We start from the raw sequence: 15,291 nt of genomic DNA on the forward strand, positions 1-15,291 counted from the left end.
CCTAAAGCAAATACAAACAACACTGACCACAATGAAGTTAAGGAAGTAAAGTTTTAGTCATATACTTTCTTGCTTTTTGAATTGTTTTCAAATATTAGTTTTGCTGTCCAAACGACAAATGAACACATACATTTAACAACATGAAGTTTTGTGCAAGACTGATACGCATTAAAACATACATACATAAAAACGCAATGAAATGATTATTCAAGAATATCAACTGTGTGCAAAAATAGTCAAATAGGTCAATCAATCAGTTCTTGGTCCTAGTAGACTTTCTACAGTTGAATTTCAAATATATAGTGCGTCGACATTTCGACCCTAGGGGCGATGCGCTGATTTGTGCGCATCAAGGACGTGTCTTCATCAGGACTGGATAGGTGTAGGACAGCCTTCTGAGGTACATGATTCCTCTTAAATGTCTCAATCAGGTGCTAGTCAGCCGACTCGACACCTGTTGCAGTGATGCTGTCTTGTCTCTGATTCAATCAATAGTGAACTCCCGGGGAAAATTCCTGGCAGGGGTGCTTCACGAATTTGATTAACGAAGATAGCTTGCGTCTCTCCTCATCGGCTCCTTGTTAGGGAATGCCCAATGTACCTCCTTTGCACTATGGCCTGGCCACTGGCCTAACTGTTTGTAACTTTTGATCCAATTCCCTGTGCAGGTTCTTATGCACACATGTACCTCCTTTGAACTATGTACTGGCCACTGGCCTTACTGTTTGTAACTTTTGATGCCCATTCCCTGTGCAGGTTCTTATGTACCTCCTTTGAACTATGGACTGGCCACTGGTCTTGCTGTTTGTACCTTTGGGTGCCCATTCCCTGTGCAGGTTCTCATGCACACATGTACATCCTTTGAACTATGGACTGGCCACTGGCCTTGCTGTTTGTAACTTTGGGTGCCCATTCCCTGTGCAGGTTCTCATGCACTTCCTTTGAACTATGGACTGGCCACTGGCCTTACTGTTTGTAACTTTTGATGCCCATTCCCTGAGCAGGTTCTCACGCTCACATGCACCTCCTTTGCACTCCTTTGCACTATTGACTGGCCACTGCCCATGCTCTTGTCTACTTTTAATGCTTATCTTGGTGATATGTAATAAAGACAGTTACTCCTGTTGTCTACTTTGTCCATGTCCTTGCTAAATAAAAAGTTTTATGTATGTGTATGGTTTCATGTGACACATGCTCTGTATGCCAGTTTAACATTGCCAATTGCTTGTTTACTTTTTTCAGAGTTTGCCAGAGGTGACAGGCACTTTAGTTCTTCTGGACTCTGAGGCTTGATGGTGCAATGATTGTTGTTTGTGATGATCTACTGTTATCCTAATCATTCTATGGTCAGGTTTGCTAAATTGTACACATGTCATGTTAGGATGCAATACCAGAACAGAGGAAAATTCTATACACAGGATTACTTGCGGCTGGCCAGGGTCCATCATATCTGTATGATCTTTCTTGATGTGTGAACAGCAGTGTTGATGTGTGGTCATCTTGTGATGGCCTGTCTTCCTAGTCACATGGGTACATTTGTATGGGTGCACTTGAGTGGTCATGAAGAGCGAAGGGGTGACTTTGTCAGTAGTGTTGATGTGTGTGTGTGTCTGCAATGCCAACTGCACAAATGTATAACCCAGAAGCTGAGTGCCTGCTATGTTTGAATAGTCTGCCATGTGCTTCTGATTGTGGGCACATGTAGGAGTTGTAGGTTGAGCACTGTGCAGTGTGTTGGTGTGTCCTTGTACTCCTGGAGGACACCTACTTGTTGTTGCTGCCAGTTGTGAGTATGCAGAGTGTGTGACTGCCAAATCTGTGTTGTGTTTTGTTGATCAGCCAATTGTTTTGTTACAGTTTGTGCTCACTGTGTAGACCTGCTCAGCCACACTGACATTATTTGTGAGTTTTCTCAGGCATTGCTGTCACTTGACCCATTGTTGGATCCAGTATGGTATGTGGGATGTGGAGCCATACCATTCCCTATCTGTGCTTCTTATGCCTACCCATTGTGAGTGACTCCTCTATGTGTTTGTGTATAATAGTCTTCACCTATCCACTACTGACGCACATACCACTTAAATCTCATGTCACCTACCCCATGGCATGCCTGGGTGTAAGCCTCCCCACCACTTCATTTGTTACACTATGCTTTGTGGTGCTGATTAGTGCACTGGACCAGTGCGCTACTCAGGACAGTTTCCCAATTAGTTATGTGTCAATTTTTTGTGCTGGCTTGCAGTCATGGTTGCTCATGTGCAGTGCAAAGGTTTGTGCGGCACAGTCCTCTGGTCATGTTGTTTGCACCTGGGTGTCCCTGAGTTGTGCATCCCGTGGGTGATGGTTAAGCTGCATGTGTGTTTGATGAGGTACTGCTACCCTTCCTGAGTGTGATGTTCTCTGTGTGCTGTGATGATTTATGTTGTGGGAGTACATGGTGTGGGACTCAGATGTGTGTGCTACTGGTTTTGTTGGTGTGCACTCACTGCTTGTTGTGCATTCAGTGTTGCCAGTGTATGTTGCCTTGTACTTGCTTGTTGTGCATACCCCTGATGTCCAGCTAAGTTTTCAATGTGATGGATTGGTCTGTGCATTGGTTGTGTTTTTGTTGTGGATGTATGCAGTATTTGGCCTGTGTTGGCTCTTTCTACTGACAGATGCTCTGTGTGTGTGTGATGTTCTATTTGCATGACATTGTGTGTGAGTAGTTTGTGCATTGTGATACATTCTGATGTGTGTTGCAAGTGTAGTGTGCATTACTTGTGTGCCTGCCACATGCAGCAAGGTGGATTCTTGTGCTTGATCTTGTTTTGAGTGTATATTGGTGGTTTGGTCTCTTATTTTTTATGACCTGTCACTTGTCAAGATTGTGCATGTGCATGCTTGTGGTACATTATGACACCATGTTGACTTGATGGGTGGTGTGGTGTCTCTGTCTGTGTTAGCTGATTGTCCCATTGATCCCAGCCAGTGTTCATGATTGATTTTCGATTTTGCAATTCTTGTTTGTGTTGGGGTATGGTGCCTGTGCATTGGTCCTGAGTGACAATTATGTATACTCCTGTTCTGTCTGGGGTCCCATTGCCTTTCCATTGTTTGGCTGGCCAAATGTGGGCTTGTTGGACTTATGTGTATGTTGTTTGTGAGCTTTGTGTTTGGTTGTTGTTTTTTTGTCAGCATTGGTTCAGGCATCCCTGAGTGTGGATGTGATGTTTGTGGATGCACCCCAGGGAGTGTGATTGGTTTATCAGTGAACTCACAGGACATCATTTGCACCATTCGGTGTGTTTAACACTGGTGTTGGGTGTTGCATGTCCTATTTGTGTGTGACAGTCATGTAGTGTGACATTGAGCCATATGTGTTGTGCAGATGACATACACTTATCAAGTAAGTTGGCACTGATGTGTGGATGGTCACTGTTTGACTTCAGATACTTTTATCACCCCTATGCCTATGCATGGCTTGCTTTGCGGTCTCCCTGAGTTGTTGCACAGAGGACACTTTGGTTTAATTTCACTCACTGTGCAACCCATGTCTGATTTGATGTCCTAAGGGTGGTGTGATATGTTCCGTCTCTTGCATGAGATGTACAGATGCTATGTGGCTTGCTCCATGGTTTTCTAGCACTGTCCACTTCACTTTTGGCTGGCCCATTCATTATCCTCCTTTGCTGCTGACCTATGGTATGAGTATGTGGCAGAGTGTCAGTGTGGGGTGTCTGTGGGTGACTTGACAGGCAGTGTGAACAGTTCATTGGATGTTCATGTGTAGTATGAGTCTCCATTTTGTGATTATACTTAGTTTGCTTCACATGAGAGGGAGGTAGGTGTGAGGTGGAGGGTAATCCAGCCCCTGAGCTTCTGTGCAGGGTGTTCTTCTTCACCCCTACCTTCCAAAACAGGCTCCCTTGTCCTTTGGTGTGTGAGATGCAGGGTATGAGTACACCTGGCAGAGGAATTATGCAGGGGGGGGCACAGGAGGAGCACACAGCATGTTCCAAATGGGTGTGGGAAGCGTAGTGTGTGCAGGGTGGAGGTGAAACCCTGTGAATCTTTGTGGACTGCCCAGGCCTGGCGCCGGCCCTGCCTACTGCATTGTGCACAGGTTTTCCCACGCCTTCACCGCTGCGGTGACGTGACCGGGACATTGCAGTCATTTAGCGGTTGATGTGTGACTAGGGTGCGGAGGGGTGATTTTCTGACAGGTGGGACATGTTTGTGTACACTGGAGGATATGTTCCTGTCTCCACCAGAGTGTCTGATGAGGACAGGAACCGTATATCAACCCAGGAGTTGTGTGTTGTGGTTGTGTGCAGAGTTGTGTGATTGCTTACCTGGGGCGTTGTCCGCAATGGCGCATTATTTGCTGGTAGTGGATGAAGTACAGCAGCGGAAAGGCTTGAAGAGCTGGATCCATTGCGTTCCGGACCGGGTGGAGGGGACCGGTGTGTCTGGTTTCGCGCTCCGCTGTCGTGCTTCCGCCAACTCAGGGTGGGTGGTTTCTCCACAGCGGTGTGAAGGACTGTTTGGGACATTGTGTTTTCTACGGCAGATGGGACGTCATTTTGTACGGCAGTGAGTCTCTATTGGTTCCCTCCGCCGTGGTGGCGAGCACAAATATCTGGTGGTTCACGTCGCTCCGCGGCGGAGGGAAAGTGGGCTATGTTTGCCCATTGTAATATGGCGGGCGCGAAGACCTCTGCTGGCGTGCGGAAAAGGTCATTTTCCGCCAGCAACGCGGTTGTCCCTCCGTCCGCCATTATAATGAGCCCCTAAGTTGTAACACATCGGCATGTTAAAGAAATACACAATTTTTTAATTTGAAGAGGCGTAATCATGATTTTGCATGATTTACATGCAAACTATTTTCAAGGCTCTGCTTGTGCACGGACTCTGAGAGCTAAGTCAGACCTTTGGCTCGGTTATGTCTTGGCTCTCCTTGTGGATATGTTTTCTCACCCACCTTTACTCAGTTTGCAGGAACAGTGACTAGATGTCATTGCAGCTGCAGACGGCTGACCCGACTGATACTGCCAGGCCAAGACACGACTAAGAATTATCCCACCCCATACACGCTCCCTGAACCTACGTTCCTGCCGGTGGATGAGGAAGTAACCCCAGGGACAATGAATCAGCTGCAAGCCATCCAATTTGTTTGGTGTTTGTTCGATCAGTAGTGCATCCACCCACACTAACAGCCGACAGCAACGGTACACGTTAGACACAAGCCCCATTACCATCATATGCACACTACATCTAAAAGTCATACAGTTAGTGGTTGATTCTTCGGTGGTATATCCTTTCAAGTTATACTGTCAAATGACAACCTACCATTAATCAGCATATCTATTGTGAAAAAGCTACATTAACGAGCAATATCCATAAACTATTTCAATGTCATCAAAGCCACAAAATTAGGAAAGGTAGCTAAAAAACGAACAACTACTTAAAGCAAAGCAGTCGACAATTGTGCAACCAGTAGAACAAAACGAATTGCAATGTCCTTCAGCACACAAATCCATGCACATATTCTTCACATTTGTGATACCATTTGTATATTTTGTATTAAAAGTGAGAAAGAAAAAGGGATCTCAAGTTACTTGCTGTGTAGAGCACACTTTACAATGGATTTATGGACCAAGTAGTTTCACACTTTCCTTTCCTGGAGTTTTAGGTGTCTTATTTCATTAGACACTGCTAGGTATTCTCCAGCATTTTCTACTATTTTGCAATTTTTACCTAGCCTGCTCTTCCCGATTACTCTTTTCTTCAAAGCGTGGTCTGCGGGTGGGCCTGGGCTACCAAAAGGCCCGCTCTCGCTGACCATCCAATGTCTAGCTTACTGATGTTAGGTATGGGCTTATGCTAGCCTGCTCCCCTCAGCTTCTCTGCATGACATTGCTATGAGGAGGAACGGAACTGGGAGGACAACGTACCTTGACCGTACTTTTCTAAATAACTTAAAACAAATGCCCCTAACGATGTCCATTATTACAGTCCAGTGGCCTCAGCCCTTCCGAACCTTTTAATTGTGTACACCTTGTTGCTTGTTGGTAAACCTCAAACTCACACCCCCTACCAATATTGACTTAGTTTTACCACGCCCCTCTCAATAGCAAATCTGGTGATAATTTAATTTGTGTTTGAGTTGTTTATCCCCATCCAAGCTACAATCATAACAACCAACCACTTGTATATGACCACGTAGTCCTGACCATTCACCAACATTTGACCCATGAGTGTTGGAGCGTATTGTGAGAGAGCAATCAGGACCCTCCTTGTTTATTACTTCCCATGCACATACGCTTTTGTCCCAACCTTTCCCATGTTTTTGGATTTCCTGCAGCTATCCTCCTCTCTCACTCCCCCCTTCCATGGTCTTGGCACTGTGCATCAGCCAGAGTTGTTCCCATATGGCGAGCCTCCATCTTTCTGTTTTGATTTTTAGAGTATGTTTAGTTTTTGTTTGGCATCAGTGGCAGATCATGTTTCACAGTCCCTATTGTAAGCATGGAAAATGGACCCCTGATTGCTGTTTGGATTGCAAAATATATTAATAATTGTGTTCATTAGGCCCCCTTTTGCACCATTGATACCTACACCCCAATGGTGGTAACTTGCTGAGTTCAAAAACATGTTCCAGATTTTAGAAGGTGTGTTTCATAGCTCTCCTTACATGGTTAGGTGAGCAAACCCGGGCACAGCATTGCATCAAACTCTTTGGATAAAATGAGATTAGACTCTTCCTCTGGTTCCAAAGTGGATACCTTGGTATAAATCACATTTGCCTCTTAGCAGTCATGAGGACTATTTTTTGGAAAGTTCATAGGTTCGAAAAAAGTGGTTTGGCTTAGACTAGGTACCCCCTTTCTGTTCATCTGCAACCTTGAAAGCTTTTTTTTTTAATAGTTATTTATTAGGTTTTTAGTAAAGTTTAAGGCACAAACAAAAGTCATTTAATCTCCTAATTAGAACAAATAAGTCCTATAATCTCCTAACTGGAAACGGATAGCAAATTCATGCCTCAAGCACAGCAAAGAGGTCACAAGCGATGGTCATCACTCATTTCTATAAACGAGAATGCATTTCCCAGCAAATACAATGTATCAAAGGGGAACACCCATCTCAGCATGATCTCTGAGCTACCCCTCCCCAAAAGACACCATCATTGGTCAGGTTGGGTCCCCAAATACAGTTCAAGTGGACCCGGATATCTCTCTGTCTGCTTGCAGCGGGCATTATTGACCAGTATTCCACCAGTTGCCCTGGCAGAAACATAGCATACCATTACGATGTCCGCCCGCCACCGTAACGGTATGCGGGACCGTCTGCCAGGGGTGCGGCGGCCCCACACCTGCAATTAGATTGCCACCGCCGCCGTGGCAGTGGCATGCCTTATTCCCAGGATTGTGGCGGGTGGCGCTCACAGCACCGCCCGCCACAATGCGGATGGAAGGATGGCGGGCGATCGCCGGCCCAGCGGGGTCGATCCGCCCACCATCCTAATAGGCCCCTAAGTAACACAAGCTGTCAAGCAGTGGGCAAGGCGCATGGAGGTGCACCCCCCCCATGTATGCAATTCGTCTCTTTGCCAGAAACAAGATGGCAGTGAGTTTACCATCACAGGACGCTCCATCGTTTACGCTACCAAGAAGGGCCACGGAACTTGAAAGCTAGAGGTTTGACTTTCGGGTGTACGTTTTTTTACTAGCACAAAGGTCTTCAATACACGTGTTGACTTTGTACATTGCAGGAGGTAGTAGAGCATGGTTCTACCAAAGGATGTGGCAATGGAAAGGTAAGTCTGGGTTCTGCACCTGCTTGCTCCAGTCTTCTTTCTCGTGGCACTCACACCCTTCACCCACCCTGGTCTTGTTGTATGAGAGGGTGAAGGATCTCTCCCTCTGAATGAATTCCAAAGACCAGAGAGTTAAAACATTTCAAGTGCCTCAACTTTTGTATTCCTTGTTGACACCTCTATAAGTATTCTAGGAAAAATGAACCTTTGTACTATATAATTTCCCTTTGTACTTTTAATGCCCCCAAAATGATTCTAGTTTGCATTGTTTTTTAATCTCTTGCATTAAACCGATCCTTGTTTCTCTTGTTACACAGTGAGCTTCATAGACTGCCCTGAACGGAGCCTTGGTCTATTCAGTGCTGGAGACTCTCGCTTCCACGTGCGGAAGGATGGAACAATCACGGTAAAGCGCCGGGTGCGATTACATGGACACGAGCTGCGATTTACTGTACATGGCTGGGATGTGAAAAGAATGAATTACTCTACGTCGGTCATCGTAAAGCACAGGCATCCACACAGACGGGTAAGATCATAAGAAGTGTAAATCCGGGGTTTACCCCCCTTTCCTCCTCTCATCTTGATGTCTCTAGTATGGCTTCAGCCATCTTTACCTCCACGCGTATTCGTTCTTTATAAAGCACGTGAATTTTTTGATATTCTGCTACAATAAGTGTTTTATGTGAGCACCCTGTCACACATTGGAGTTAGATATAGGCGCTGAGGGTCCAGTGATATTTGGAACCCCTTGAATCAGGATTTTACGTATTTATTTTTTTAAACTAAGATCATTTAACGCAGGTCTTTTCCTTTTTCTTTTTTTAACAACTCTATTTTAATTTTTTTTTTAAGTTTGAAAAGCTTTATTAAGTTGAAGCAACAATGTAAAACATCAGTACAATAGCACAAATTAAGAGCAGTAGGAATAAAATAATTGTGGAGAATAATGTGCCAAGAAACAAGAAAGACCCCCAAAAGGGGAAAGCGCTATACAAAGGAAAAAATGCTTTTATAACTTTTCATTTTGTGGGGAGGAAAAAGAGAAAGAAAGGGGAAAGAAAGGGAACAAGCATTTACAATGCAATGGTTTTGCCTTTGTTAAAGTTAGAGCTATTGGCATTGCTCTTGACATTATTATTATTATTTTTTTTTAACATAAATGAATGGCATTGTCATTTACAATAGCAGGGTAGGGCACAGGGAAGGGGGGCAAGGAGAGACGAAGGAGAGCTGCGGGCTCAGGGAAAAGGGGCGAGGAGAGACGAAGGAGAGCTGCGGGCTCTTGTAATGCTTGCATGGATGAGTTGGTGGATGCATGCATGGGTGCATGCATGGATGGGTGTATGGTCACCGGTGAGGGGCACAGGGCACAGGTGTCAGAGCTGAGGGCACGGGTGAGGGCAGAGGGGTGTGAGCTGAGGGCAGAGGGGTGTGAGCTGAGGGCAGAGAGCTGTGAGCTGAGGGCAGAGAGCTGTGAGCTGAGGGCAAAGGGGTGTGAGTTGAGGGCAGAAGGGTGAGAGCTGAGGGCAGAGGGGTGAGAGCTGAGGGCAGAGGGGTGAGAGCTGAGGGCACAGGGGTAAAGAGCTGAGGGCACAGGGGTAAAGAGCTGAGGGCACAGGGGTAAAGAGCTGAGGGCACAGGGGTAAAGAGCTGAGGGAACAGGATGCTCCTGTTCAGAACCGGTGAGACCTGGCCCACTTAAAGACCTGCTTACCCCCCTATGTTCATGGGATATGTAGTCTGTGTTATTTTTTCTTTATTATGTTCTTTAAAGGCTGGTGATTTAATAAAGCGAAGAAAGTAATGCATATTCCACACCTCGTACTGGCTGAAACAACATAAATTGCAGTATAAGAGAGGGAGGCGGTATGCAACCTGGTCGGGAGTAGATCATGGGCACCCAAAGTGGCGAAAGTGAGCAAAGAGAGCGCTCACTTTCCTGCCAGTAAAGGAAGCTATGCCACTTGGCGAAATTATCCCAATTGGCCAGCCAGGAGGGAGAATGTGATGCACTGAAGCTGCGCCGAATTCGAGCACAACCAGACAGCTGAACGGAAACATAGACAACCACTTGCACTCACCCCAACGGAGCGGCTGCAGGAAGTGAGTGAATCTTTTTGTAAAATGGAGACTTCTGCTCAGTGCTACATGGGTGTGATCAGCCTTAGTGGCCAATTTGTTAGCAGAGAGTACAGCCAGGTTTATTAAACATAAAAGCACTGGGCTTCTGTTGCTGCATAGGGGCACCAGTGAACTATCTTTGCAAGCACCACAGCGACCGATGGGCCACAGTTGTTCAAATACAAGTCCAGGAATGAACATGTTTGTGACTAATTGCTTTACATCCTGGCACTCGCTGAATTTAATTAAACAATCAACCTTGAATTTAGGCACAAATTAAATCAACGGAAAATAGGGGTATCTCTTAGAATAGTGTACGTATTACGGGTCAGTGTTACGATTGTCACCCAGCAACATTAGTCTTAGCATACCCATTGTGTCAAGACAAGCGATTCACGGAATAAATTCCCCAGGAAAAAACAAATATAAATCAACGGAGTACCTCAAAATTAAACCACTATTGTACATTCTCGTCACTCAGAGGAACTACAACAAGCTGTCTGTGCTTCAGCTGATGTGCCAATCCTATGTAGTGCTGCGCTGCCTCGGAGCGCTATACGGCGGCAGCGCTGTGATGAGCATCAAGTGTCGGCGCTAATGCTGCAGCTGTGACTGAGGCTCCCCGGCCGGCGCTGGAGTTTATCCACAGTCCAGCTTGCCTCTGACTGGCTGCCGACAGAACCCCTGTATTGTGACGTCACGCGGAGCTTTCCCGGCTAATGTGCCGCTCAGTGGCACTTGCCGTGGCAGCCTGCCGGGCAGGTCCCGCCTCCCCAGCGAGAGTGTCGACATGCCAGTTACTGGGTATTATTACAGTTTTAAACAAATATAGTTAAGGCGGGCTGAGGCGGTTATATACGATGCGGGTCATCTGTCTGTGACTGGATGAACTACGATGCTTAAATCCGCCCAGCTTTCTCTCGTTATTCAGTTACCCCCGATAGTGAAGTCGGCTTAATAACTACTAAGTGGAGCCCTGCAACGTGCTATTGTTACTTAGTACTTGTAACTGTGCAATGGCACCATCACCATGCTTTAAGAACAGGAGATTGCCTAGCGAGATGTATATGGCCTTATTTGTAATAGTAAAACCTGAAACTACTAGTCCCAGACTGCAAAGCGTCCTCTCCTAAAACATTAGAATCATTTAAAGGTGGAAAACAAAACTGCATGGTCCAGTATGCACATTAGTTCCCCGGACTCATCACAGCTTTCCCCGCCATGCATTCAAGAAGCTAGGGCAAGGTCTTTATTCCCACAGGGTCAGGTGAATCGTACAGTATGTGAATGTACTCCACCAAAAAGCTCACCTGAATTTGCTTGCGCAATTGTTCAGTTGGTGGCGAGCAATACCTCCGCCTGCAGTGCAGCCAAGTGTGCAAAAGTAAAAGCCCCACTTTTGCGCCCAGCAGCAACATCGCGTGGCCTGGGATTAGCGCCCCCATACACACGCATCAGTGTAGCCCACACTCACCGTGGTTGACCACTGCCTCCCTGCGCTCCCCGGAGGCCTGGCTAATGCGGGCTGTGGGTCGGCCAGACCACTGTAACGTGCAGCGATTTGCTCAACCGATGCGCCGGGAACTTACTCTGAGAAATGGAAAGGTAAGGAAAGTGCAGGAAGGAAATGAGAGGCTGTTGTGAAACCAGGAAGAGAGCACGTCATCGCGTGCACAATATCTGAGGGCTTGAAAAATGTACCAAAGCTGACGAAAAAAGTAACCCAGTCTGGGACAGCAAACAATAGTGATGCAGGGAGAGGCAAGTGTCGACCACGGGAGAGAACTGGAGTGCGCCAGGGTGGGGGGAGTGGGGGACACACAGCAGTAAACCGCGGTCCGGACCCCACCACAACGAGAGAAGAATGAGGGAGTGTATATGGCAATCTCCGCGCATAGGCTCTCACCAAAATCTGAACGTGTATTGTTCAACCGCTAATTTTTACTGTTAGAGTGTAAGGGGAAGCAGGACAACGTGAACAGCCAGGACAGGGGCTTTGGCAATGGCGGCGGTATTATCTCACAAATGAACAAGCAACGAGGCACTGGCTACTTCAGAGTAGGGTCGATTCCTTTTCCAGCTGGGCACCTGAAAACACTCAACGGAGAGTGAAAGGGGAGGGGGGACGGGAACGGGCACACTGGGAGGGGGGCAGAACGGACACATGGGGAGGGGGCGGAACAGACACGGACATGGGGAGGGGGGGGCGGGAAACAGAGCTCACGAGCCAACGAGCACACGACACGGCGGAACCAACAAATTAAACAAAAAAAAGAAATTATATAAAAGAAAATGCTCCTTACCTGATCGCCTCGTGGGAACTCGAATCTTGCAGCCAACTCCAACAACAAACACTTGTAAAAAGACGAAAACGGGCCGACTGAAAAAAAAAAATAACACACACCCACCGCCGCGATGACGATCCGAAGTGGGTGGAGAGGGAAAAAATGTCGGGAACGCCCCCGAATCTGGTCCGAGATTGACGGACAGAGCCTTCTCCCAATGGCTAGCCTCCATTTATGGAGCTAGCCAATGGGAGGAGGGGGCGGGAGGGGGCGGATACCCGACCCCACAGAGAAATTACATAAGATTTTGCTAGCGCATGCGTACTTCGTACGCATTTTGCTAGGCAAAACCTAATAATGACTTTTAGATCTCAGGAAGTATCAGTGGAGAGTATTAGCGGAGTTCTGGTTTCTTCAGATTTATACGGAAAGATGGGGGAGTAGTGTTGATTTTTTCAGAGGTTCTGTTAAGAGTTTGGAATGTAATTTATTATATGGTAGATATGTTGAAGAGTCATTTGTTTAATATTGATGGCCTGAATAATAGGAGGAAGGTGCAGGCTAGCAAAACTTGTTTTTCCACATTATCCATCTATTTTTATGCTTCTAGAAACCCGTATTCCATCTTAAAAAACAACTCCTTTTAGGATATTCAAGATATGGACAGGATTTAAGTGTTTTTCCAATATAGGGGCAGTCCATAAGGGCATTGCAATTCTTATCACTAAGAAGCTCAAAACTCCGATATATACTTGGCACCATGATAAGTAAAGCCATTGATGGTATTAGGTTCATTGTACCATCGGGTCCATCTGTTTGACTCTAGTTAGCTTTTATGCCCTGACTGAAGATAACCCTGATCCACCGATTACACTTTTCATTTTCTACAATATGCACCTCAAAATGTAATGATATTAACTAAGAAGCAGCTCAAGCTAAAACTACAAGGATTATGGGCGCTCCAGCTGTATGGTGCCCTTTTTGAAGGAGCACGTGGACCTCTTCTTGCCAGAGAGTGAGGGGATCATGGCTAATGGTGTGTCACAAGGTGATATTCTTAGCAGCAGCTCTGTTGAACCACTAAGCACTGATCTGAGGGGATATCCATCCGAAGAGAGTGGAAATTACATAATCTCTTTCAGACAGGTGTCTTGTGAACAGGGCACAGTGGGTTACTCAATGCATGTGAGCTAAGCTCCTTTGCCAGAGCCACCTCTATCCCTGCCCTTGCAGGCCTGTTGTTGGTGCGGATAGGATAGCCCCTGGCCGGAGGGTGCGATCTTGGCCTTGGGTGTAGCAAACTGCAAAGAGCCTATGGACATCTGACCCACTTCGGGAGCATAGAAGTGTCACCCATCAAATCGGATGCTAAGAAGGAGCTGCTGAACCTCTGGTTTAAATCCAGAGATGCAAAGCCTTGCATGTCGGCAGAGCACGAGTCTGGTGTTGCTACTGCGAGAAGCAGTATCGCTGCATCCAGTGTGCAACAGATATTTCCATTTGAATTTATCTTTCCTTCGGCGATTAGCTCCTTCCGTCATTTCCTCTAAGTCTCAGGCAGGTGCTGTACTGGGGCCTCCATTTCTTAGCAGTAGTACTGATCTTATCCTGACAGTAACTCCACCGAATTGGTGATTCGCCACTGCATGGTTGCACCAACCACTACACACTCCGTGTTGAGACACTTCCTTCCCTTATACAAAGGGGGGCATACACCACTGCCTTGGCGGAGGCCTGCTTACATTTTAGAATGGGCCCCTAAGGAGTCAGACTTATCCTCTAAGTAAATACAACTACTTGGAGTGGCCCTAAACATTTTTCTCTACCTGCTCTGAACAGGTCCCTAAAGTTGTCAGGGGCTGACTTAAGCACGGTGTTGAGCACTGTAAGGAACTTAATAGCACACTCTGTCTTTGAGACGGATACTAGAAAAAGTCGTCCTCATCATTTAGGATATGCATGTCGGTTTTATAGTGGTGAGCCGCCCTCTAAATAACTGTATAATACACAGTTGTATAATCAGGGAGCTAGTGTGACTGAATATGGCTCGAGATCTGGATCTTCTCCAGGTCGACAACGTAGTCATCCCAAGGGGTCATACCCATCCCCTGCCCCAGCAGGTTGGTCATGAGGGTCTCCCTCCCCATAGGCACTAGCTGGGTCAGTATAGTGAATTGGGTAATACTCATGGCCAATGTTCCCTCTAATTATTTTTGTCTCTGTGCGGCAGTGACCTGTTTGTCTGCACACATTTCTTGTTTTTGTGCGCAACGGAGTGATATTAGCAAAAATTATACAACTTTCTAGTCAGATTAGAAAGGACACCTCCACAAACATTTAAAAGTTGAATAATTCCTTCAAAGTACATTTCCCTGATAAATTGTCTAACAAGCATTGCCAATGTGCTGCAACCTGTACTTGCACAGACATTCCCCTCACCCGGTAGACTTACATGGGTGCAGAAGATTTAAATTGAAGAGTCAAAATAAAATCCTCTGTAAATGAATGAAACTATAGAGCATCTTTAATATTATAGGCAGTAATGGAGGACAACATCAGTGAGTCAAGCAGGGAATTAAAAGCAAACCTAGCACACAATGGGAAGATATTGTGCAGGGAGGGGCATTCCCTGGTGAGACACTGGTAAATAAGGGAATTGGGGCTAAGAGAGCTGTGCAAAAAAGAAAAGAGCCTGTCCAGGGGTTATAGCTGTCACAGTAGGCTGCAGTGATGGGGGAACTGAAGATGAGAGAGCCTTAATTGAGAGAAACTCTTGCACAAAGTAAATGATATTGAACCTCACTCATTTCTTTTCCAGCTGAGCATTTCTCTACCTCCCTAATTAAATCAAGTTGAACATCATACTATTATAAGCTGGGGCTTTTGCAGTCCCAACATCTTTTAAATACAAGCATGTAAATAACACAGCTGTGCTTTGAACATAAAAATTGTGGTACCACACATACACTTGCAGGGTGTATAATTCTTGTGTCTGCTATGGAAGCTGTCAAAAACAGTTTGACACTATTTTTTCTTCTTTGAATGGTGATAGTGGGCCGGGGGAGTCGCACCTGTTCTAGGCTTGTT

General features: G+C 46.1%; 1 protein-coding gene across 5 annotated transcripts in view; it reads left to right on the top strand.

The window, feature by feature from the left end:
* LOC144799661 (blastomere cadherin-like) overlaps positions 1-15,291 on the top strand; it is a 717,354-nt gene that overhangs the window by 236,254 nt on the left and 465,809 nt on the right. For all 5 annotated transcript variants that reach the window (XM_078671127.1, XM_078671126.1, XM_078671124.1 and 2 more), the window contains one exon: positions 8,116-8,324. In XM_078671127.1, the coding sequence (XP_078527253.1) occupies positions 8,274-8,324 (51 nt within the window). In that variant the 5' untranslated portion in view covers positions 8,116-8,273. The remainder of the gene's footprint in view (positions 1-8,115; positions 8,325-15,291) is intronic.

This window comes from Lissotriton helveticus, chromosome 12 (genome assembly GCF_964261635.1).
Source record: "Lissotriton helveticus chromosome 12, aLisHel1.1, whole genome shotgun sequence".
Taxonomy (NCBI): Eukaryota; Metazoa; Chordata; class Amphibia; order Caudata; family Salamandridae; genus Lissotriton; species Lissotriton helveticus.